General features: G+C 43.1%; 1 protein-coding gene across 3 annotated transcripts in view; it reads right to left on the bottom strand.

The window, feature by feature from the left end:
* Positions 1–26,702, bottom strand: part of RAB44 (RAB44, member RAS oncogene family) — a 450,865-nt gene that overhangs the window by 253,773 nt on the left and 170,390 nt on the right. For all 3 annotated transcript variants that reach the window (XR_015295992.1, XM_086923095.1, XM_086923096.1), the window contains exons 3-4: positions 17,915–18,026; positions 16,603–16,774 (exon numbers count right to left, since the gene is read on the bottom strand). Coding sequence is in view for 2 of the 3 variants with exons in the window: in XM_086923095.1 (XP_086779221.1) it covers positions 16,603–16,774; positions 17,915–18,026 (284 nt within the window). In the remaining variant the exon portion in view is untranslated. The remainder of the gene's footprint in view (positions 1–16,602; positions 16,775–17,914; positions 18,027–26,702) is intronic.

Genomic DNA, 26,702 nt, shown 5'->3' on the forward strand with positions numbered 1-26,702 from the left:
CAAATATTTTTGCTCATTTCACAATCACATCACCTGTGTTTCCTCAGCTTAGGTATCTCATTGAGCAGATATAGTCTAGCATATCCAAGAGTACGCAGAAGGTGAGGACTGTATGCAGCAGTGCAATGTACATAATTCTCCTTCAGTGACAATTACAGAAGCCTCAGCATATCCATGCCCCCTAAACAGTCCTAAATGTATATCATAATTATCATAGTGACTATGAAACTCTAGCAGTACATATTGTGAAACCTAAATGACTTCAAGAAACGAGTTTTTAAACCATCAAACAAGCAAATTATTCTCCCATATTCATGTTGAGAAATGAAATATTTATTTAAAAAAGCAGACCCCTTTTTGTCCTTCTCATAAATGTGAAAAGTATTTCTTTTTTTTAAAAAATGATTTTCTGGTCATAATTTCAAAACACAGCACAGCTCCTATGTACAAGCACACCCTAGCTGGCTTCCTTATTTTCTCCAAAAAGCATACTAATCTCTTTCTAAATTAAAGGAATATTTCCTCACCTTAGCACAATTTTTAAACCCATCATTTAAGCAAATTAGGCTCCCAGATTCATGGGAGAAGTACCTTAAAATTGTCTAGCACACATAGGGGCGTATTTACAAGGCACATGCACCAGGGGAAAACGACTTAAATTTGCAAAGCACTCATGAGGGTGTATTTACAAGGACCTTGCACCACCTTTAAAGTCACTTTTAAAATGGGGAAAATGACGTGAATGTGTCTCATAAGCCTTGTAAATATGCCCCCATGTTGACTATGTAACTCTTGCAAAACATATTGTGAAACCTAAATGACTTCAAGAAATGAGTTTTTAAACCAACAAACAAGCAAATTATGCTCCCATATTCATGTTGGGAAGTGAAATATTTATTTAAAAAAGCACACCCCATGTTATCCTTCTCATAAATGTAAAAAGCATGACTTTTTGTTAAAAAACGATTTTCTGATCATAATTTGAAAACACAGCACACCTCCTATGTACAAGCACACCCTGTCAGTACTAATACTTCACATTATCTATAATTATAATTTGTCAAACAAGCAAAATCTTTTTGGAAAAAATAATGAAAACACTTGACACAAAACAACATTTTAAATGCACCTTATTTTCTCCATAAACTATACTAGTCTCTATCTAAATTAAATGAATTTTTTTCTCACCTTAGCTAATGCTTTTTGAATTTCAAAACAGTCTCAGAAACACACCAATTTTTCTTTAGCAGAGCAAAAGGTATGCACTCCAGAGGCTGCAACCAACAAAGGCACTGAAATGCTGAAATTCATCACACATATCTCTCATGTGACCCAATCAAAACTCTTCCCTCACTTTTTTCAAATCAACACCCTTCCCCACTCTGCCCTTTCTGTCCTTTTCCCATAGCAACTACCTCCTGCCAGACCGCTCATGTTTACAAGTTCACACAACAATGTTTCAAATGAACTCTGAACTCTCAGTACACCTGCTAATCCACTGCAATGTTTCTTAAAATCATGTTTTCTTAACCATTCAAATTACATGTTTCAAAGAACACATCCATGCACCCTAACTTTCTGTTTTCAACAATGGAAATCCACCAATCACTGCTACTGAATCATTAGCACTGAAACTCCACAGTTTTTTTCTTTACAAACTCCTACTGTTTCAACTGCCATTTTATTCCCACACTTCATCTGACTGCAGCAGAACCTCCTCTCACCTTGTTTTCTCTCTGGATTGTTGGACATAGTTACATCCACTGGGCTCACAGGTATGCTGATAACAGAAATTTACACAACCTCAATTTACAAAATGTGGAAATAAAATGGATTGGCCAAAGAGGATTGAGATGTCACCAATTGATACCATTGGTGAAAACCTTTTTGCATTTGCCAAACCCTGACCTCATAATAGTGCACTGTGGGGGAAATGATTTGGGCACTTTGACTGAGGTAGGTCTGGAAATGCTCTTAAAGGACACCTTTGAGCAATTAATGGCACTTTTTCCTCAAACTGCCTTGGTATATTCCAATATATGCCAAAGACAGAAATGGAGGTGGTCCAATCAAATTTGTCCACAAATTGAGAAAGCGAGTAAGCATGTAAATAAGTCTGTTTCAGCTTATATGAGAGACCATGGAATGGGCGCCATCTACAACAATAACTTGCGTTACTACATGCAAGATATCTACAGAGGAGATGGTGTGCACTTCTCAGATGAGGGAAACAGAGTTTTCATACAAAATTTAAGACTGTGTATTGGTACCTACTTATAAGTACCTAGAACTTACACAGAACCCAAAAGCTCTTTTCAGAGCTACCTTAACTATAATCACTCTTTTAAAAATTCGAATGTACCTTTTTTCACTAATTTTCACTTATGTTCGCTTCCCGGTTCGCTACCCGGTTCGCGTACCGGCAGCTACCCGCGCGACAAATTCAAAACATTTTTTTTCCGACATATATGAGCCTCCTCAGCCACCTTCAGAAAACCTAGGGGGTCAGGATACATCTCCCGTGCCCCCTTATACCCATTTCCCACATTATTATTCCTCCATCTTGTGATTAAATTTGTCCGAAACACAAAATGGCGAACTCATGTTACGCTACCGGTGAGCTACCCGGTTCGCGTACCGGGTAGCGCTTCTACCGTGAAAAATCAAACAAAATGTATTTTTTATTTTTTGCCCCACTGGACCCTTTAATAGCCCCCACATCATTCCTAGGGGGTCAGGAGGGGTCTAACTTGCCCCCTTTCATTAATTTCCCCCTTCGTTTTTCTCCACCTCTTGGCTCTCGATCCTACCGACAGACAAGATGGCGGCCGATCCGGACTGTTTAGAATGTTGACAGAGACCGGAGAGCCAATCAGCATCGCTCCGCGAAGTTCCGTTACACGTCAAGTACGCGAACCGGAGCGCTAACCGGAGCGCTGTTACAGATATATCTGTTTTTTAAAACGTTAATTTCTCAAAATCCGCTGAAGCACATATATTGAGACATCGCAAAGGCACGTCGGGCAAACCATATCTACAATTTTGCCAAGTTTCGTGTAAATCCATTCAGCCGTTCGAGCTAAAAGTGATTCCAACCGCCCTATGGAAAAATGAATGGGAAAAACGCGTTTTGGGACCCCCCTTCTTTCTCGGCCCCCCCTTGACGAAACCCCCCCAGGGGCTGCGCAGAAACAAAATGTGCCATTTTCCTGAAAATTTCAGCCAATTCCGTCCACAAACGCCAAAGTTATTCAACATAGAATTTTCAGAAATCCCATAGGAAAAAAATCCTAACTATATACCAGTAGGTAATATATATATATATATATATATATATATATATATATATATATATATATATATATATATATACTACCTACTGGCGATAGCCAGTAGGTATATATAGTTAGGATTTTTTCTCTATGGAACTTTTGAAAATTCTATGCCTAATAACTTTGGCGTTTGTGGACGGAATTGGCTGACCTTTTCAGGAAAATGGCACATTTTGTTTCTGAGCAGCTCCTGGAAATTTGGGGGGGGTTCGTCAAGGGGGGGCCGAGAAAAAAGGGGGGTCCCAAAACGCGTTTTTCCCATGTTAATTTCCATAGGGCGGTTGGCCTCACTTTTAGCCCGAACGGCTGAATGGATTTCCACGAAACTTGGCAAAATTGTAGGGACTGTTAGCCCGATGTGCCTTTGCTAGGTCTCAATATATGTGCTTCAGTGGATTTTGAGAAATTAACGTTTAAAACAAGATATATATCTGTAACAGCGCTCCGGGTAGCGATCCGGTTAGCGAACTTTTCGCGTATCGGAACTTTGCGAAGCAAAGCTGATTGGCTCTCCGGTGTCTGTCAACATTCTAAACAGTCCGGAGTGGCCGCCATCTTGTCTCTCGGTAGGATCGAGAGACAAGAGGAGGCCAAAACAAAGGGGGAAATGAAGGAAAGGGGGCAAGGTAGACCCCTTCTGACCCCCTAGGATTGATGAGGGGGATATTATAGAGCCACGCGGGGCCCCAAAAAAAAAAAATCCGATTTTTTCGCCGTAGAGACGCGTCTTGGTAAGCGAACCGGGCAGCTAACCGGGCAGCTAACCGGGAAGCTAACCGGCAGTGTAACGGGAGTCTGAGGAGTAGCTGATTGGCTGTCAACATTGTAAACAGTCCGGAGCGGCCGCCATCTTGTCTCTCGGTAGGATCGAGAGACAAGAGGAGACCAAAACAAAGGGGGAAATGAAGGAAAGAGGGCAAGGTAGACCCCTTCTGACCCCATAGGATTGATGAGGGGGATATTATAAAGCCACGCGGGGCCAAAAAAAAAAAAAAAAAAATCCGATTTTTTCGCCGTAGAGACGCGTCTTGGTACGCGAACCGGGCAGCTAACCGGACAGCTAACCGGGAAGCTAACCGGCAGTGTAACGGGAGTCTGAGGAGTAGCTGATTGGCTGTCAACATTGTAAACAGTCCGGAGCGGCCGCCATCTTGTCTCTCGGTAGGATCGAGAGACAAGAGGTGGAAAAAAAAAGGTGTAAATGAATGAAAGGGGTAAGGCAGACCCCTCCTGAACCCCTAGGATTGATGAGGGGGCTATTAAAGTTCCCTGCGGGGCAAAAGAAAAAAAAATGCGATTTTTCGCGGTAAAGGTGCTTCCTGGTACGTTAACCGGGCAGCTAACCGGCAGCGTAACGGGAGTCCGACATATTGTGTTTTTTGAACGTTTGTGATATGTGCACGTGTGGATTTTGTCTAATTAAGGTTAAAAAAAAATATATATATCTTTAAGCGTGTTCTGGCGCGCTTACGTTTTGGGTTTGGTTTGCGCTGCAGAGACGATACGTCACGGTTATGCGATGCATCATGAGGCGTCTCACGGGCTACGTGATACGTCACTTAATAAAGAATATATTTTACAGCTATAGATATTAGCTTTTAAAAAACCAATGAAATTCACAGAAAAAACCATAGGTTATAGACCATATATAGTTAGGAATTTGCATTTACAAAACCTTGAAAATTCACTGAAAAAACCATAGGTTATAGACCATATATAGTTAGGGATTAGCATTTAAAAAACCTTATTTTATTTGCACAAAACCATTGAAATTCCATATATAGTTAGTTGCACTAACTATATATCGCGGACCCGCAATCCACTGCTAATGATGTCACATATTACATCATTCATGACATGGTCAGTGACATCACTGATGACATCACTGATGACACCTCAAATGACATCACTGATGACATCACTGATGACATCTCAAATGACATCACTGATGACATCACTGACATCTCATTTGACATTACTGATTACATCACTGATGATATCATTTATGTGATAATACATCTTCAGACTCTAATATAACCTTAGATACACTCAGTGTAAACAGGCACTCACAGACTGTCACACATCCATGGAGTTACTCACACACCTAGTCAGTCATGCAAAGAATCAATCACATCTCCATTTCCTCAACTATACAGTTATACACACCTTACTTATTCAAACATATAGTAACACATATTTACTCTCTTATACAAACCTTGATACAAGTTCACAATGATTCATACAGCCACTCACACATTCACTGGCTCTTATGTTCATTTATTTATATATGTCAACTCTCACATGGAGTGTGTTTTACATATGTACTTACTTTGACATGTAGCACTGAGATATCCATTCACTCACCAATATACTCATGCACACAGTCAACTGTCCATACAGCTGTTTCTACATGCACTTTTGAACCCATACACCTAGGGAATCAACTGCTCACAAATCTATGCACAGAGTTATACACCTCCCAGCCACCCACACACATACTCAGTCTCCCATACAAATACTTGGGCAACCATTCAATAACCCATATAGTTACTGATATAGCTACTGATTTAAACATGCAGCAGTTTACAGAACAACATAAATAATGATTGCCAAATTAAGACACTTTAATCACTAACCCATACACTCAGTGAGACACATTTAATCATTCTCTCATACAGTCAGTCATGCACCTACTAAATCCTTCATCCAGACACTTATACATCCACTCATTCTTCAATATGTAAGACATATTTTAACTTTACAGAAACATACAGTCACTGGGTGTTGTCATCAGTGATGTCATCAGTGATGTCATCAGTGATGTCATTTGAGATGTCATCAGTGATGTCATCAGTGATGTCACTGACCATGTCATGAATGATGTAATATGTGACATCATTAGCAGTGGATTGCGGGTCCGCGATATATAGTTAGTGCAACTAACTATATATGGAATTTCAATGGTTTTGTGCAAATAAAATAAGGTTTTTTAAATGCTAATCCCTAACTATATATGGTCTATAACCTATGGTTTTTTCAGTGAATATATATATATATATAAATATATATATATATATATATTCAAGCTCCGGTTTTGTACCAAAAGTGACAGGGCACTAGCGGTGGGTGCCGCAAACACGGTTGGTACGCCGTGTGACAATACTGCTCCAAATCTCCTCCCTCAGCCGGGAAAGACGAAAACAGCACTCGCTGGGTGTTTTATCAGACATTTCCTTTATTCGCTCCTCACAGACGCGTTTTGGGTCAAGCCCTTTCTCAATGTGTCAACAAGAGTGTTGCACAGGAGCCATTTTTAAAGTGCAAAGCGTGAGTTCATGAGAAAAGTGAGGTAGGACTACCCGTCCTCAATACACGGGTGCCATGTTGGAATGTGCAAAACAAGCAAGATTTTGTACTTATGCGGCGATCAAAATTACTTACAGACCATGATTTCAAAGTTATTACGAATTAAACATTTTGCCGTGAATTGGCTAGCCAAATACATAACATGTTATAATGCCATATTCATAATCGAACCTTCAAAGAGCAATTACATGTGTTAAATGAATGACATTCATATTTGACAATTCAAACTTAAAACCTTAAATGGCACTACATTTATCACATTAAAGACACATGTAGTTTACTCAATGCTTTGGCATTGAAAAGTAATGTACAGTCGCCTGGTATACAGAACATTCCCTTAAACATTGCCGTGGATTGGCTCGGGCGGCTCCTATCACTAGAAACCGCCAGGTTACCCCAAAGGCATGCCTTAGGACAGTACAAATTCCTCATGATTCGTTTAGGTGGCCCTGGTAATATTTCTGTGAATTTACTTTCCTAGGTGGATAGCCAGTTCTTCCCCACTGTTTAAGCCCATTGGGATTTTAGTTTGCAGGTCAATTATGTAACTGGATTCCAGGCGTCTTAGTTTAAGTAATCTGTTTCCACCCCTTTCATGCTCTGGTACCTGATCAACCCCGAAGTATTGTGAGAGATCCCTGTTGCTACGGTGTTTGATCGCAAAATGCTTAGCTACTGGGGATGTCATGCCCTTATTAGCTATAGCACGCATATGCTCAAGGATTCTCAGTTTTACGCTTTTTATAGTGCTCCCTATGTATCTTAGCCTGCAGGGGCACATCAGACAGTACACTACATATGGTGTTTGGCAGGTAATGAAAGAGCTAATGGTTTTTCGATTTTTGAGGCCTGGTATCTCATAGCCTAAAACTCTTTTGCTGTATGCACAGGCCTTGCACTTGCAGCAGGGAAAGAACCCTTTCATCTCTGCCATGGTACTTGTTCTCGATCTTGGGGCGTCTAGATGGCTGTGTACTAAGAGATCTTTGATGGATTTCGTTCTCTTAAAAGTCACCAGAGGATTTCTTGGGATATCCATCCCAATGATAGGGTCTGTCTTCAGAATGTGCCAGTTTCTGCGCAGTGTTCCTTTCAGAAAGTTGGCATCATTAGAAAAAGTTGTTATTAGACGGAATTTTCCATCATCGTTCTTTTTTTCTTTGTTTTGTTTTAACAACTCGGTTCTTGGAATCCCAGTTACTCTATGTAGTGACTGTGTATAATTAATAGTTAATTTATTATTAAGTTAATATGCATATATATGTACATTATTATGTATGTGTGTTTACAATTTCTGTTAAGTTTATTTGTTATATTTGTTAAAGTGTATATTAAATTTACTTTATTGACAATTATTTTATTATTTTATATATTTTTTTAATATATATATATATATATATATATATATACATATATATATATATATATATGTATATATTCCAATCTCACGTACAGAAAGTACCACGCACTCCACGCACTCCACGCACTCCACGCACTCCCAAAAAAAAAAAAACAGTTTTTGAACATGCCACTTGGCAAAAACATGTGGAATCCATAAATTGGGTTTGCTTTTTCTGGGTAGACAAAACCCTACGCGTTGCGGCGGTGCTGCTGGCTGCAATACCCGCCGCAATGGTAAAAATGGATGTTGTGCATTTCCCCGCACTACGTGTAGGCACCAAGCAGTGCCTGCCACCTGGTGCAGGGAACTACAGGGGGCACCATAGGTGCCCCCCTAGTGCAAATTCCACATGCCCCTGCATAAGGGTAGCCCACAACTGGCCCCCTAAGTACATCACCGCCAGCAAATTAATGGCGGTTGAACCGCTATAGACAGACTGGTGGGGATGCAGCATCCAAATCTGGCGGGTGGTGCCTGCTAGGCACTGCCACCATTGTGTGGATGCGGGGTGGGTCTGACAGGCAATCGTGACAATTGCCTCTGTCGGACCCATGGCAGACAGGCTTTCTGCCCGCCAGGCACACACCCGCCATCCTAATCTGACGGGTGGAAAAAGGCCTTACGATGTCGGTGAACCCACCACCGGCAGCCTGCCAGTGACGGGTTCACTACCGTTGTAATCAGGCCCTTAGTTATTTTAGCCAACGGTTGCCAACACCTTAATCAAATGGGAAAAATCACCACTACTCTGTAAGACAAAAGGTAGGGGGCACATGAAAAGCAAAAGATACAAGTCATGTGGCTACCTTTGCATCAGCTTGCCTGCCTAGACGAGGCCCTGGCCTCTAGTTTGCTAACCTTGTACGTCAATCTGCATATTGTTAACCTTCAGAGGGCTGAGCTGGCAAGGTACTTTCTTGCTGCACTTACATATACATAATCGAAACTGAAACACTGCAGTGTTAATAAAGTCATGTAGATATACTGTGTAGATCAAGCAGATATGTTCTTATGCTTTATCTTATAGGTAACGAAAGGCTTGTCTTGCTGAGGTCCTATTTGCTTATGTGCACTGGGAACACTCTCCTGTTGCACCATGTTCAATTACTGCCATTAATGAGTCAACAAAGCAGCCATGACAGAGGACAAAGTCTTTTACATGTCTTCAGACTTCTTCACACACTACTGTGTAAAGTGGAGGATGCGTGACATTTAGGTGATAATGGTAAGTGTGCGACTTTCCAAAATGAAGATTCCCCTGACAGGGGTAACCCAGCTCAATAGCCCTACTCCAATTGCTAGCAAAGGGACTGGAAAAGATCATCAGCAATCTACTCATGACACACCTGGAGCAGAACCAGCTACTTGAAGCCTCCCAATCCGGCTCCCGCAGCAGTTACAGCACCAAAACTGCCCTGATCGCACCCACCTACGACATCTGAACCCTTCTTAACTGAGGACAAACAGCAGCTTTGATCCTCCTCGACCTCTCGACAGCCTTCAACACCGTATCCCACCAAATGCTGAACGAAAGGCTCCACCACATCGGCATCCAAGGGGACACGCTCAGATGGATCACCTCCTTCATCACCAGAAGAACTCAGAGGATCCACCTCCCACCTTTTACCTCCTAACACAAGGAGATCACCTGTGATGTCCCCCAGGGAACATCCCTCAGCCCCAAGCTCTTTAATGCATATATGACACTGCTGGTCAACATCGTCAGATCCCACAGTCTCAACATAATTTCCTTTGCAGACGATACCCAGCTCATCCTCTCACTCACAGACGACCCCACCAACACCAGAACTAACTTCCACAGATACATGATAAGCATCGCTGACTGGATGTAGCAAAACTGTCTGCAGCTGATCACAGACCAGATGAAAGCACTGATCTGAGGCAACAACACATGGAACGACTCCTGGTGCCGCCATCGGGCTTGGACCTGCACCCACTTCCTTCAACCATGCAAGAAACCTTGGAATCATCATTGACAATAGGCTCACCATGAAATCACAGATCAACGCTGTCTCATCCGCCTGCTTTCTCACTCTGTGCATGCTACATAAGATCTTCAAGTGGCTACCCCTACACACAAGATGCAACTCACCAGCCGACTGCCCTACAGCAATGCCCTCTAAGTAGGAATCACTGCACACCTCCTACAGAGACTTCAGACCATACATAACGCTGCAGCCAGACTCATGCTCAACCTTCCCCAATGAACCCACATCACACCCCACATCAAGCAAATCCACTGGCTCCCTGTGCAGAAGAGATGCCAATTCAAGCTGCTGAGAATAAGGCTCTACACAACCCAGACCCGCCTACATTAACCACCACCTGAACTTCCACCAACTGTTGAGAAGACTACGCTTCGCATCTCTTTCACTTGCCCATCCTCCCTGCATCTATCGAAGCAAAAGTGAAGGAAGCTCCTGAACAGCCCCCCACGCACCTCTGGATCATCCCCTCAGTGGTGGGGGCGATCGCGGGGGGTTGCACAGAGGGAGGGAATAAATAAAAAACAAAACCTACCTTGAGGTCAGGTCTGGCATCTCTGTTCCTGCTCCTGCTCTCCTGCTCTCCTGCTCTCAGACTCCAGGAACAGGAAGCAGGCAGTCAGGCTCCCTCTCGTAAGCCAATCACAATGCTGCAATGCAGCGTTGTGATTGGTCTGGGAGCCGAGTCACAGCCCGCAGCCAGGGGCTGGAGGGGTGGGCATGTTCTCCATGCAGGCTGTAATGCAGCCTGCATGGGGAATGGGGAAAGTGTGCATGGCTGGTTTGGCTGGCCAAACAGTCATTGCGAACTTAGGAGTGGGCAAACCACTCCTCCCCTGCTCTGAGAGCAGAGCAGCCTCGCCCACCCCCCTGCCTGCAAAGCAGCAGGACACGAAGCATAAAATGATAATAACTAAGTTATTATCATTTAATGTTTCTACTTGGCGCTGCTTAAAAGCTGTGGGGCGACACTCCTCTGCTAAAGCAGAGGAGCGGCCACTGCTCTGAGGATTTGCAGGTTTCCTGGGATTCAGCATTCACCGTTTTTCAAAATTACAAAGTCTTCCCACAAGTTTTGAGAACAGCTCCTCTTTGAAGAACAGTCCTTGAACGTATAGTCCCCCTCCTCAAACCCCAGTCCCCATTATTTAGCTTTCAATTTAACAATAAATACCCAGTACTAACTTGTCTGCTAGAATTCTTCCAGGCATGTAACGATCTCAGTTGTAGACCATTTTCCATCCTCCAGTCTCTGTACGAAAATTTCCCTAGGGCACACAGAATTCACTAGCAGCAGGGATGAGGTGTGGAGCAGTGGGCAGGGCGACTGACGCTGGAATCTGGGGATCACGGTTCGATCCCTGGCTCTGGCGGCAGGTTAGCCCAGCATCATGTGACTCTGGGCAATAGCTTGCTTAATCTTCCAGACGGCCCCCAGCACCTAGAGACCCTTACAGGTGATTGTTTGCGCTTTACAAATGTGGATTATTATAACCCGCAGCCCTCCTAGACTGGTAGTGCCAGTCCTTGAACATAGTCCTGGAAGCAGAAATTCGTGCAGAAAAACTTCTAGGAGGCTAACATTCCTCTGTGCTGGAACTAAGCAGGCCTTCTCTCTCTTCAGATTAAGACACATTCTCTCTGTGGAGTGGATCAGTAAACCCGTCTGGCACTGTTGATGCGATCTAGCCAGTCCTAATAAAAAGCCAGGCTTTTGACTCTCAGTTTTGCAACAAAGTTAAACATCATTTTGGAGTCCTGTGCATTAACAACCCACCTGCCTCCCACTTCTCCCTCATAGTTTCCAAAGAAATAGAATTTGTTGAGCCGACTCCTGGCTCGGGCCTGCTCATGGGCATGACTCCACAAGGACTCCTAGGGCAACTTCCTGAATGGGGAAGCTTCCACAGATTCTCTTCTGACACAGATGTCCCATCCTGCAGGAAACAGGGGACTGCTGCAGACGACAGCTGCGGCGCTCGACCTCGGACCTGGGGAACCCGGTTCGAGTCTCGGTAATGTCGCTAAAACCTCCTGTGATTCTGGGCAAATCACTTAATCTCCCCGTGCCTAACAAAATGAATGTGTGTCCTTGTGTAACGTAACTGGTGCTATGTAAAGCGCTCTGATACCCGGTTCAGTTCGGGTCTAGTTCGCACTATATAAAACTCTGCAAAAAAAAAAAAATGTGTGTGCCTTCGTCTGAAGTGGCGGCTGGAGGGCAAGTCACCAAAATACTGAAGCAAATTTAATTACATACAGATATGTGCAGGCCACTGGAAAGCACTTCAGCTGGCCCCCAGCATAATATATTTTACATCTCATAACTGCAGTTATTGGTAAAACATCTGATAAGATAGCTGTCCATTTGCAGATCCCCTGTGCAGCTTGGCAGAGGACAGAGATAGTAAGTAGAAGTGAAGCCTATATTTGATCTAGTGGCCCAGGGGAGTAATTCATCCACTGCAGGTTCGAATCCTGGCCTGGTCGCTCAGTCTTTTATCTTTCCAAGGTTGATAAAAGGGCTTCTGTGTTGAGTTGGGTAACAATAGATATCTCTTATTCCAGCACCAAGACACCCTTCTTAGCGAACGTGACCTTTACAAATGCACTTTTATTAACTGCACCTTCATGTGAATCATACCATGATTTTAGACTGCAGGTTTCCATTGATGCATCAGCTAATCTGGACACACCATATGCTATAACCAATTGTCCTTGTACTTATCAAAACGCTTCAGTTTCAGGAAGTTAATGCTAACAGCACCATCGTTGATTGTATAATGCACATTTCTATAGGTCTACTGAGGCTCCCAAGACATTGCACTATGAAAGTGAAATCTTATTAAATCAACATTTTGCACAACTTGTATCTATTTTCTATAATGCTGAAAACTGTTTTTCATTTGTTTTGTTTGTGAGGGTTCAGTACGTTTCAATATACAACAAGGGGAAGTGGGTGAAAGAGTGATTGTAAAGGCGACCAAAAGTTCAACCTGAGAGTGAGAAGGGCTAGTATAAGGATGTGTATTCTTAGTCGATTAAGGTAAGTTTAGCTGCTAAAGTCTGCGCTCTGCTGCGAAGTTCTTTGTGTTCTTTTGCTCAGAGTGGGTGTTGGACAAGGAGTGTTTTTGTGCACCACGTTCCTTGATGTTGACATTGGGCTGAAGAGGGCATGTACAATCCCTATTCTTCATATGATTTGTGGTAGAGAAAGTTAATGACTTCTCCTGATGCTATTTTAGGCCATCTAAGGTCTAAACAACATATGGGCGATACAGATTTTGAGTTTCTGTGGCCACTACTCCCACCTGAGCAAGGTTAACACCTAGCTGCCATGTCTGTGCTTTAGCTGATCAATCCCCATGAGGCCACGTGACTCCAAACATCAGGCTCCAACTTAAAGGACAGCCTACTGATGGCCCCTAGTTCTTTGTGGACTGCTGGCGCAGATGGGTAATAGACATGCCTTTTATAATCATATTTCTTTTTTTTGAAGCATTTTACAATTTGTATATACTCTAGGACCATTTTGACAGATTTCCTTTGAAAAATGCCAGAAGATAGTTATGTCTGTGTTCTGCTGTGTACAATGTGCTAGTTGCTAATTTCATTGGTGACTAAAAAATCCCTTCGTTTGCAGGTATAGCAATTAGGCTTTACTTTTATTTTTCTATGTATGCCTAGCTTGCATAAACTGGTCAAGTTTCACCAACGAGTAGTACCCGAAATTGTCCCATTTGCTACATATATGCATGCATCCCTGCACAATGGAAAAAGCTCCACAGTTGCAGCCTTTCACAATCACAGTTTATGTTGTGAATGAAAGCAATACCAGTGAAAATGCTGGGCCTGGGGTTGGTTATGAACAGGAGGGGTTTTTCGGGTTTTGAGCTGATGACCTCAAGGACATCTCAACGGATGGATGGCTGTCAAGAGATGTCAGACCTTTCCCCGGCCACGGCCCATTCAGGTAAGAGCGGTGGGGCCGGGTTGGGGGGGAGGATTCGACAGACGAACATGAGGGAAAATTAAATATAAAATTATTTTCCTCTCGTCGCTGTCTGTCGAAACCCCCCACCCGCCCCATCTGGGGCCACCGCTCTTACCTGCATGGGCTTCAGCCGCCTTTCCCTTTACTCTAAGTGCCCCCCAAATATCTTTTTAGCTATGGCCTTTGAGACAGCTTTAGGTGTCTCTCCAGACTATTGTTTAAAAAAAGACAATCTACCATACATATATAAGGGGCCCTAGCTAGCCCTCTTCTTCCACTGGTCTGTTCTGTTTTCATTCACTTGCTTCTTCCGCCTACAGTTGCATGTATCTTGGGGCAGAAGGTCAGCCAACTTCAGCCATTAGCTAACTTCCCCGTGAGGGACAGCATTTTATCTACGCACTAAGTTGTCATCCCCACATTAAATAGTGCACTTCAATGCCAGGGTTTGTAGGAAAGCGTTTGTATTTATTATTATAATTTTTAATTTATGTATTATTTTTGGCGAGGGCCTGGAAGCTCTATGCGCACTCTTACAAGGCCACTGGCTTGAATGTGTGCCGTATCTTGTAGATACTTTATTAATTTCTACTATTCCAAAATGACCGTCATTCATCCTGAAATGGTAGAATAATAATAATAAAGAACGCCAAAATCCATTCCAACGACGATCATGGATTGTTTTTTTGCCATACATTTTTTAAAAAAAGTGTTCATTTATTCAATGTATATGCCCTAGTGGCGTTCTTTGAGTAGTTTTTTCAATACTTTAGCCTTTTTAAACATTCCAGATAGGCTGGCACGCTTTCAAAGCACTGACCACCCGGCACTGGTAAACAGTATTAAAGAATTTCAGAAATATTCCAAGATGGCTGCCTGTGTGCGTGCACGCACAAGCAGCATCTTTGGATGATTTCTAAATGTTTATTCATCAAAAATGGCCATCCAGATTAAGAACACAAGCAGTGGCAAGGCAATAGTCAAACGTGGTGGCTTTGCTAAAGATTTTTTTACTACACACTTTACATTGCTCCTACAGGATTATAAATAAATGATACTTGGTCGTGTGCCATTAGGTTATTCAACTTCACTCAAACAATGTTTCTCAATATTATTTGTGAATCGCATTTTGGATTGTGAGGTCCAAAAATGTTTCAGGACATTGGCCAGCCTCAAATGTAGGCACAAATGTGCCCCTTTAGTCCAGTTCCAATGTACTAAAAACGGCAACAGATTTTTGCCCTAAGGTAAATGTTTAATGAAAAATGAATTATGTTTTTCTGCGTTGTAAACAAAAAAAAGAATCTTCAGCCAGATTCATCATTGTCACGTTTTGTGAGTTCTTAATAGCGATTAATCCCTATTATGGACTTGCAAAACGGGATTCATGTAGGAATCGCAAAATAAATTGCGATTCCTACAGCTTCCTTATTTGCGATTAGCAATTAGCTAATCGCAAATAAGGATGCGATTTCAAGGGTGCCAGGGGTGTCCAAAGGACACCCTGTAGCACCCCTGAAATGAAAATGTAGACTGATGTTGCGCACACACACGTCCAAAGGACATGTGTGTGTGTAACATACAACTTGGAAAAATGCACTAAAGTGCATTTTTCTAAGTTTTCGCTATTTACCACGAAGTCAGACTTCGCAGTAAATAGCGGCCAAAAATTGCGAATTCGCAAATAAAAAATGGTTAATGAATTGCATTTAAGTAATCTCAAATAGAGATTCCTTAAATGCAATTCCTCGCAATTTAGCGATTTTGCTATTAGCGATTTTTGCATTTGGGATGATGAATCCCAAATGCAAAAATTGCGCTTGCAAAGGGCCAGATTCTCACACTCTGGCCCTCTGCGAGCGCAATTTTCAATGATGAATCTGGCTGATTATGTATTTTGAGTGAGTTACTGCATGCTTCAGTCTGGCTAAAGGAAACATTTATTCATGTGAAACTGCAGCATTTTATTTAGTGCATCCGAATATATATTCTTCTTTGTTAATGTAAGAAGTAAAAATAAGGAGAGTAATAGTAAGAAATTAGGGTGACCACCTCAGTCCGGGGCATGACGGACACTGCATCCATACCTGAATGTTTCACCTACAAATCAATTATTTCAATTGTTATCAGTCTTAATATTTCAATGAAAGCAAAACAAGACTGCAACACCCAGAATACATCACACAAACACCCAGGCCTTGAAACAGTCTCCTTAATAACCTGGAAATCGGTGATCACTCTACACCAAATGCTCATTAGTACCATTTCGGTTTCAGAGTCATTGGAAGAGCCTCGGCCTTCTTAATTAGATTAGATTTCTTTCAAAGTATTCACCAAAATGTGACCTACTCCAAAACTGGAGATTGCAGCAGAATTTTAGAGATTCCCAGTGCAAGTCCAAATATCATTTTAAAATTAACATTTTTACATATTCTCCCGACTCTGAACACTAAACTATTCAAAAGCTGATTTAGATTCAGTAAAAGAAAATCAGTGTCCTACTCTTCAAAAATGTTATTAGCGCCCAAGTGCTCCATGAAAGACATAAAGTGCTGGCGTTCCTCATCATCAGCCTCTTCCGGGGAGAGCATCATTGGAGGTGCAGACATTCTCTTTGAAGACAAGCGCTTTCTTCTTTGTTCCGCGTTTTTCTCCTGAGAATCAACAAAATTTCCTAGAACGGTAAATCACAAACATCTGATTAATGTGAGAGCAATCTGATCTGAAAAATTACCTGACAAAGCAAAACAATGACTACAATCAATGTTAATGGTAATGTACAATGTGAATTTAAATATACCATTGACGACGGCTATCCATTACCCTCTTGTGTCTCCTCGTCCCAGTCCATACGGACTTAAGGTGAATACTCACATGGACAAATAACCCTTAATTTTGTAACTGGGAAAAAAGCTATTTTCCACCTAATGATGTAGTCTTTCTTCCATTTCTATAACTTTGACCATGCCTCTACTACCCATAACACCCCTATCCCCTGAAAACACAACCTGTTTTTTTTTCTTTGTGCATCTAGAGATGATGACCCGCACTCTGAGGGGGCCATTATAATGGGGGTTTTTTGCATTTGTTTTATTTCTATGTTTTTTTAATCTATTTCAGGCTGAGCTTTAGCCAGTATGTCCCGATGCAGTATAGTGCTGTGGTTTCCCTCACTCAGATGCCATTGTTTTGGTGTGGTGCTGTGGTTCTGTGAGCCAGTATGGTGTCTTGGTTTTGCAGGCTTCTGTCTCTGATCCCCCGTTCGTGGCTTTCCACGCAATGACCGATGTGGGTTTTGGCAACAAGTTTCCCCTAAACTGCCATGCTGGTTATAGCAATTCCTTAGCCCATGTGGTAGTGAGACAACATTGCTCCTGGCTTTTTATTTGGACCTTGCTATTTCAGTGGGTGTCTCCTTTTAAAAAGGTTATAAGCTTACAGCTGGTTCCATTGTGGCTCCTTTTGGTCTGTCCTGAATTTCTTTTAGTCTAGAACATATGATCATCCACATATCGTTCTATGGTGGCCACTTAGTTGTTTGCTTTGCGGGTATCTTTGGGCTCAGTTAACTTTCCCTCTGACTTTTCTGGCTTGAGTCTACGGGCACTGGGCTATTGGTATTCTCTTCAGTTATTCCTTCTCGCCTGGGCTGTGGCCTCAATATTCTGATAGCACGATATTCTGGAGTCTGTATTATTGTGGAACATCTCACAGTCTGAAATGAATGAATGGACTGAAGTGGCTACAGTATGTCTGTAGACGTGTACGCACTTTACCCATACATTACACATGCAGAATAGCAAAGTGTTCATACTTAGCCCAGTGGTAAATTCCTCAGTGGTGAGATATCCTTTTCTGTCATTATCAAGCCCATCAAACAGGATTTCCAATTCTTCTGGACTACATAGAAAGTTACTGTTCGCTTTCTGTAAAAGAAGTGACGTGTTGCTCAATAGTTTCCTCTAGATATTTTTATGTTATTTATGTTAAAACAATTCTGCATACAATCTGAAGGACATAAAAGACACAGGCTCTAGGAAGCCAAATAAGAGGTTTCAAATCTATTTAAAAAAACAGCAGCACAGAGTGGACTCATGATTTGTACACAACTGAATATACACAGTTAGTATAAAAGGAAGAAAACACGAGGTATGTAGAGTTGAATTTACTTCTGATTTGACACAGCATGACAATTTTTCGTAATATTCGATACGAAAGCAAAAACATTTTGAACTTCTTTGGTAGGGGCGCTCCTTCGCTGTGGCGGAAGAACATCGCCCCACTGGTTTCTCGTAGTCCAAGAAGCAAACACATAAAATGGTAAAAACTTTCAGTTATTATCATGTTATGTTTCCTTTGCAGGCAAGCAGGTGGACGAGGCTGCTCTGCTTTAGGAGCAGAGCAGGGGAGGATTGGTTTGTCCACCCCTAAGTGCGCAATGACTGTTTGGTCGGCCCTCTATAGCCGCCCAAATCAGTCATGCGCACTTTCTCCTTCTCCATGCAGGCTGCATTACAGCCTTCATGGAGAACATACCCACCCCTCCAGCCCCTGGATGAGCGCTGTGTTACAGCACTCGGACCAATCACAATGCTGCATTGCAGCATTGTGATTGGCTTTGGGAAGGGAGCCTGCCTGCCTGCTTCCTGTTCTTGAAGTCGGAAGCAGGAGAGCAGGAGTAGAGATGTGGGACACGGCGGTAGCAAGGTAAGTGATTTGTATTTTATTTGTTTGTTTTTTGGCTCACTCCCTCCTTCGTGACACCCCTGCGCAACCCCCCTGCAACTCCCTGTGCCCGCCCTCCACCAACCATGGCCCATTCCAGGTTGGAGGAGTGTGGCTCAATGGTTAGAGCGGCAGACCCTGATGCAGAGTTCTGGCCCAGGACCAGGGTTCAATTCCCGCCTCGGCAGGTCTTGGGCTCAATTTCCTCGGACCTGACAATTCTCGCCTCGGTGCCTATTCTAATCATGGGCCCCATGCTGCAACTCTGGGCAATAGCTTGCTTAACCTCCACACCGGCACCAACAGCGCCAGGATGCCTGGCTTCACCGTGGGAGTGCCCGGGAGTGGACACTTCACAGGGAAAGCCAGGAAGGGTTCTACAACGGTATGAGTAATAGTGCCAGCAAACCGCTTGGTAGCAGTGCGCTCTACAAATACCTTGACATTTTACATTTACCCTGGCCCATGCCAGTCGAAACTGTTCCTCAGTACCAATATAAGGGGAGAATATAAATATTACTTTGTGTCTCTTGTGGTACTGAGTAATTTTAATGTGCATGAACCAGCACAGCTGGTTAGAAGCATGCAGGTCAATTCTGAGATACGCCCATCAGCTGGGGCAGTCTAGAAGCAGGGCGGGGAATAACAGGAAACAGGAGACATGGAAGAGGAGCAGCACAATAATGGGGAGCTCGGAAGATGGAATATTGGTTCAGACATGGCGGTGAGTAGAACGGCTAGAAACATAAACGGATCTTTGGGACAGTTTTACTAAAAGCTCACGAAACGCAGTGCAGCAGGTAAAAAAGTACGAGAAGAAGAGAGCAGGAGAGCGCAAAATTTACAGAAATATGGCACTCTCCTCCCCTCTCCCTAGCACCAGCGCTATAATTAGCTGCCATGTGCCCCCCCACCCCCCACTTTGCACCATAGTGAAAGGGTGTCTGCGTGAGTCTAACATTGGTTTTGTACTAGAAGGATAGCCTTCCAGGACAAAACACTATACTCAGACTAACTTTAATTTTTTTGCCACTTTGTATGTGTGCTGCACAATGCAAAGTTGGAAAAAGAAGGCAAAATTAACGCATTTCTCCTTCATAGCGCCTACTTGAAAGGGGCGCTATTTTCTGAAGCTAAACCCTGTTTACTTTTTTTAGTAAATAGGACTTAGCGTCAAGAAAGCTTTGCTGGTTGCATGGGAACACCCATGTACCACCCATGGCATACCCTGTTAGCGCTAAGTAATGCAAAGCAGCACATTACTTTCAAGTGATTTTCAGTGCTGAACAAGTTTAGAGCTGGAAAGTAAACAGGATTAAAGAAATTACGTCGATTTGCGTCACTTTTATGATGCAAACATGGCATAAAATCTTAGTAAATAGATACCTTTGTGTCCTTAATTACTAATAATGAGCCTCAAGCATAGCCATGTCTGCATTCACTTTCACAAACAACACAACTTAAACACACCTGTTTTTCAAAAATCTCCTTCCAGCCTGTCCCTAAGGGTGAATACCCCCCCGCTTTTGGCACACATAAATAGTGTTAGGCTGAGCAAAAGTCATCCTGACAGACACTTTTTATGTTCAGGTCAGGCAGCCATGCAGGTACATGGCTGCCTGAGCCGAACTTTGCTGGGCTGAAGATGTCACTGCCTTGTGAGCGTGACCTCCTCAGAATAGCAAAAGGTTGTGAGGTCCCTTCATGATGAGGAGTAGCGTCACTGATAGCCTCGGACCAGGGCATTTCAGTTTAGTTTTAAGCACTGGCGTCCCCGGGACCAAGTGTCAATTAGTGAAACTTTATCAGAGAGTGGGGTGAGGTCTGCAACATTTACTGACCCCATCCCACTCTGTGACGAGGTATGGACTGCTTCCTCCTCTCATTGCTGACCTAAGGTCCCTTACTCAAGCTTAGCTTAAGAAATGGAATGCCTCAGACATTGTTTCACAACAGTGTCACTTCAGTTGTTATGGAGAGAGGTTGTTTATTTGACCTCTATAGGGCTCCACTAGTTCCCTAATTGGTGTGGTGTTTGTTATATCACAGTGATATTTATAGTGGGCACTCTCTGAGGTAACAACAGTGTCTATTGGGTGGCACTTAGTTTCCACTTCATGGAATATTTGTGCAGGCATAACAGTCACTAAGGAAAGGAGTGTAGAGAGTACTAGTAGCCCATTAACAGAGCTTGGCCTGCTTCTGAGGAAACCATCAATGAGGTAAGGCCTGCTGTTGGTGTTTTTTCTGCTCAGTTAGGGGTCCATGTCAGACTGATGTTGCATTGCTGCAGTCATAGAAAGAACAGGTCATACTCAGCCTCAACAGAGGCACCTGACACTGCACATACTTCAAGTTAGGAGACCATTTTTCAATGTGGGTCTTCCTCCAGACTGATTGTTGGGAAGGGATTACCCTTAATGGCTTTGGGCCAGTAGGATTACAAGTCGCAATTGGCACGATGAGCTGTTTATGACTTGTAAAATCATTTTCCTATGTATCAACCCTATTTTGCGAGTTGGTAACCTATTACCGACGCGCAAAATAGGGTCTGCAGATCGCTATGGGAAAGGAGTGTGTAAAAGGAGTCCCTTCCTAATAGCAAGTAGCACTGTTATGTATGAATGTTTTGCAACAAGGAATGCGGTCATAAAACATTTGCACTGTCCACAAAAAAAATGAAAAGAAAACTCTGCATTTTTGGGGGGGAAATGCAGCCCGTTTTCCATTCCAATGATTTACATTGAGCTGTGATCATTGTTTTGGAATTCAAATCCTCAGCAAGGCAAGGCTGGAAGCTGCAGCTGAGAAAGACTTCATTAGGCATGATACCTTTTCTGCGATGTCCCTGCTAAACCTATTATTACTGTGGTAAAAAGCTCAGCTGAATGAACCTGGTTTTCTTGCCAACCTGTGGTGTGACTTTCCTGGGAAGCTTTGGCACCGTGTGTATGTACTCCAGTGTGGGGAAAAATACTACCTCCCATTTTTTCCCAACTCCTAGTAAAGGTTAGTCTGGTAAATCCTTCAGCCCCGAGATCCTCAGGGCATGCTACTAAGCACCAAGAGTCTGACCTGACCTAAAGCCTCTAAGATCCAACTCCATTTTATGTAGGGCCTGACTCCATCGCAGATAATGGAGATCACCATTTTCTCTTAGACAATGGAAGTTGTCATCTTTCCCGATTCATGCAGATTCAAAGTCAGGTCTGCCATTTGCCACAGATGCCGTCTGACCTTATCTTTCTAAGAACTATGAAAGTGTCAAGTCATTCAACTCATGACATAGATAAAACATCACATGCAACATTTGTCTGGGTCAAATGTCTACTTTTTACCATGTCAAGGTTAAAAAAGAACAAATAGAAATGATGTAGTCTGAATTCACATCCTTCTACCTTATATGTTCATAAGGAAACCTCTGAGACGCACACCTTAATGCACATAATCTATGTCAGGCATTCCTAAACTCATGTCAGAAATTCCAATTTCTGATAAGATTTAGTATGTAAGGACTGCCATTTGACCACTTGTCAGGAGAGGTCATTTGCCCAGATTATGACACAAGATTCTGTCAGAGACGGTCTCACCCACTGCCAGCACACTTCGTACTTCACGGATGCTAGATCTTGCCTGAAGCTGATAAAGCTGAATATTGGAGGAAGACTGCAATGTGTGTTTGCCTGTTGTAGGGAACACAGTCTTCATGCCTCCACTGATATAGACAGTATTTGTAGTCAACAAGGTATGTAGTGCATCTCTTCTCCTTAAGAAACTCTAGACTGTAAGTTGCTTTGCCTTCCATGCTCTGTTAGCGTAGCACATAAAAGTAGACGCTAAGGTGGTAGATTCTAGATGACATTTTAACCCTGTTTGAAATATTCATCTTATTCTCGTTATTTATAACAGACTGTTTTTATAATGTTCTCTGTACTTGTTTTAGATGTACTGAGAAACACTTTGTTTCCTGTAGTCATAAATACTTTTTACCTTAAAGTGTTCATTCTTCTTAGTTCAGTGGGCGTGCAATACTGTGTATAATGGAAAATGTTTGTTTCTGTTACCACGGTGCCACTGATCCCTTCATGGGGATTGTTAGTAACCCAAAAACACTACCTCTTTTTCAATAACACATTGAGTAGTGTTCTGCAGGGCAACAATAACCCATCTTTCACATGCATCTTTGGTCATTGAACCAAGTTTACCCATATCACCTGTGGGTGGGAAAGCACACCTTGTAGAACTATGCTAGAGTCATAATTTACGCAGGTTCCAATCATCTGTGGTCAGTTGGGCCCTCTTGGAGTCAGGAGTCTGTTTGCTTTTTGTGTTCCTGATCCAGGCAAAGAGGAAGTGAAACATTTGAGTACTTTCAGTCCCTAAATGCCAGCATGAGTCAGGAGTACTTGAGTGAGTCTTCTTTAAGCAGGAGTCTTCTTTCTTCATGCAGGACCCTTTTCCACCACAGGGGGAGTGTTTCCATATCCAAGAATGCTCCTAACCCCTTACCTGTGGGGGTAATTCCCCTACAGTGCGGGGGGTGAGTGCGGCGCCGTGGTGCTTGTGACGAGACCAGCTCGTCATGAGTTACGGTGGAGCTGTGCTCATAACGAGCTGGTCTCGTCACGACCCCGCCCACTGATTAATTTGCCTGCAAAGGCAGGGAATTAATCGCCCGTGGGCGGAGCGGTGCTGTTATGACGAGAGCAGCTCGTCACAAGCACAGCTCCACCGTGACTCATGACGAGCTGGTCTTGTCACGAGCACCGAGGGGGTTAAGAGGTGGTGGCTGTCTTTCCTGATCACAAAGACAGGCAACAGTCTTCTAACCAGGTATTCGAACACAGCAGGTCTGATAAGTAGCAGAACTGTTTTCAAGTCAGTTCGGGCTCCGGCAGCCTAACGTAAATTTTTCTAAAGTACCTTTTACACTCAGGTTATAAAAATTAAATTGCAATCCATAAATCAGATTTTGAAAATTAAGTAAGAAATAAATTAAAAAATGAATTTCTAGTAGTTTCCTAGCTGTAGAATTAGAATTTTAATCACACATAGGCCGGTTCTATGGAAAATATATATCAATCAATACAGTGAAATAGCTTTCAACCCTTCAGTCACTGTAAGGGCACACTTTTTAAATATATAGTGCCCATTCTGCTTTGTGGGCTAACAAAGCAGACTTTAGAGGTGACTTGTTAATTATAAAAATAGGCTTCCCTGCATGCTGAACACTTTTCCTACCACATGTTTCTGCAGTGCTAGTAACCTGCAGTTCAGCCAAAACATAGTGGTGCTCCTTGCAGCCACACATATTTGTGGGTTGTGTAAATACACACATGACATTTTAACTCCCATGTATTGGAACACTTTCTTCACTATCTAATATGGCCTTGCAAACAAGTTAAATAGACCAATTGGGTGAAACCAATCTCACCAATACCATTTTAGGGTCCTAACTCACACGCTGCAGCACTAAATACCAGTGTCACAGTGCACAAGAAAAATAGGGTGCAGAAAAAAATTCATAATTTGGGATGACAAAGGAGAAAAGGCAAATTTGCTGCACATGCCCCCTCCAGTCAAGGACAATTCACTGTCTCTACACAGACACTTGTCTGTTCTATGCCCCACTGAAACTACCAGTACCGCTCTGTCAAGATCTGCTGAAGCCACTATCCCTGCTCATGGAGGACCCTTCGCCTCATCTTTAGAACCCTCATATGAGAGGACTAACCCTAGCCTATTCCTACATGCATCCAAGTACCATGACTGACAAGGAGATTTTGCCCATTATGCCTCCTGTGTCAGATTACTGTCCCCAATCTAAAGTTCTGCCCACAAGACACCCAAGAATTACATACATCGGAAAGCTATAAGTGTACTGGACTAGATCCCTGGCCATTTACTCACAGGTCAATGCTCAAATCTAATGTCTTGGGAAGGCGTCGCTTCCAATGTGTGGGTTGACACAGAGTCACCCGTGGGCACCTGGGGCTTCTCTGACACAGTCCAGGCCCTTTCAGCACACTAAGCTGGGGGAACTACATTTTCCAGTGCCAAGCATTGTACATCAGATTTAGCTACAGGGCTTAAGACTCCCTTCTCACCTGGTACCCCTGTGGTCACACAAGGGCACCTCATCTTTTCATGGGAGAGCAATGCAAGCAACTCCTGAAATGCCTTTCCCTGGACAAACTCCGGCTCTCGAACCTCCTTGAGGCAACTGAGACCTCCCATGCTTTCAGAGCAAAGATTATGACCTCAGGCTGCAGACTCTCTCCTTCCAGTCTCACTTTAACCATCTCAGGGGTGACTCCATGAGACTCAAATTCAGCTCAGGGTCTGTACTTCAAGTGTGGGACTTCCAGTGTGGAAAGACAGCCCCTAGTATGTGTGACACACTCTATGTCATGAAGAGGTTTGTCTGGTCCAGGGCTCCTGTCAACTATGTCTGAGATAGACAGCACCTTCAGGACAAATGTCATACCTCCTGCCTTCATGTCCAGTCCAGTCGGAGAAGGTAAGCCCTCATCCACTGATGCTTCCACTGCGATGACACGCATCTCTTACCCCTTCCTTTACCTCTTTGGCTCAGGTACCATAGACTTAAGGCCAGTACCCTCAGACACCCGCAGTGGGGCAACATACCTGTTCACACCCACTGGTTCCCTTTCCACTGGTAGTAGCAATCTATAGGTAAGCTGGGACGTGTTGCTACTATCTTCTGCATCACTATACCACAAGGACGCCTATCCATCTCCAGCAGGCTCATGGACTGCCTGCTGAGATCTAAATTACCACTTATAAAGCAGTCAAAGATGGATATTATTTGTGCATACTCTTTTGAGCATGCTTAGTGGAATAGTGCAACAGCTGAGAACATATCCAGACCCTTGGATAGTGCACTGCACATTCAGATACTGATTCTGTAGGTTACCTTAGGTATAAACCCTATGAAAGGGATGATTTGTTCAGGCACTTCACCTGGAAACGTTGACTCACTACTATGTCCAGCTCTCAAGTCCAGTGTTCTGTGGTGCCTCTATTTTTACTGCTGGCTATTCATGGATTATGCATTGTTAAAACAGTGGGATAATTTACATTTGACTAAGAATCTTTTGTGTCAATACTAGAAAATTCTTAGCATTGTGACCTTCGGTTCCCTCTGGTAGTTTTACCTCTCTAGTGCTGTTCCTTTGTGATTTTCCATTGGCTCCATTATTAATTAATATATAAATGATTGATTGCTCAGATAACCTTTGTTTTCCTTTTCAAGGTCAGATATCACGAGATGCAGCAGTGAAGTTTGAAAGCGTGTCTTTGCTCAGAAATGAGAAACCAAGTGGTGAAGTTTGTTCACTTTTATTAATATATAATATATATAGCGAGCGAGTTGTTGGAAAGGAAACCTGATGTGCTGGTTCATTAGAATATAAATGATCTGACAGGGAAGAGGCAAGATGGCGTCTGAGTAGCCTCTCACTCACGACGCTTCCCTGGTCAGACTCCCAGAATAATCAGGAAATTACAGAATGCCCTTCTAAAGCACATTAAAGATGCAAATTGCAAAGGAAATACCTACAAGTTGTGATTATTGTAGAGAGCCGATACGACCTATGCGGGACGTATGAGGAGTGTAATTAACCTGCACCGATGCTGGCTCCAGCACCCGCGCGGCTCGATCCGGCATCACTGAAGTCTCATGGACTGCAACAGGATTCCTGCGAGCAGCTCACAAGAATACTCTTGGCGATCCCTGGGGCCTTGCTGCCTCTGAATAGAAAACCTTTGTCATCCGCGTTGCAGCGCGGTCAGCACGGAGGTGGGTTTCCTGATCACCGGCAGCTGAGACAGAACCGCTCACGGAGGAAACATTG

The sequence above is a fragment of the Lissotriton vulgaris genome, chromosome 5, assembly GCF_964263255.1.
Source record: "Lissotriton vulgaris chromosome 5, aLisVul1.2, whole genome shotgun sequence".
Classification (NCBI taxonomy): Eukaryota; Metazoa; Chordata; class Amphibia; order Caudata; family Salamandridae; genus Lissotriton; species Lissotriton vulgaris.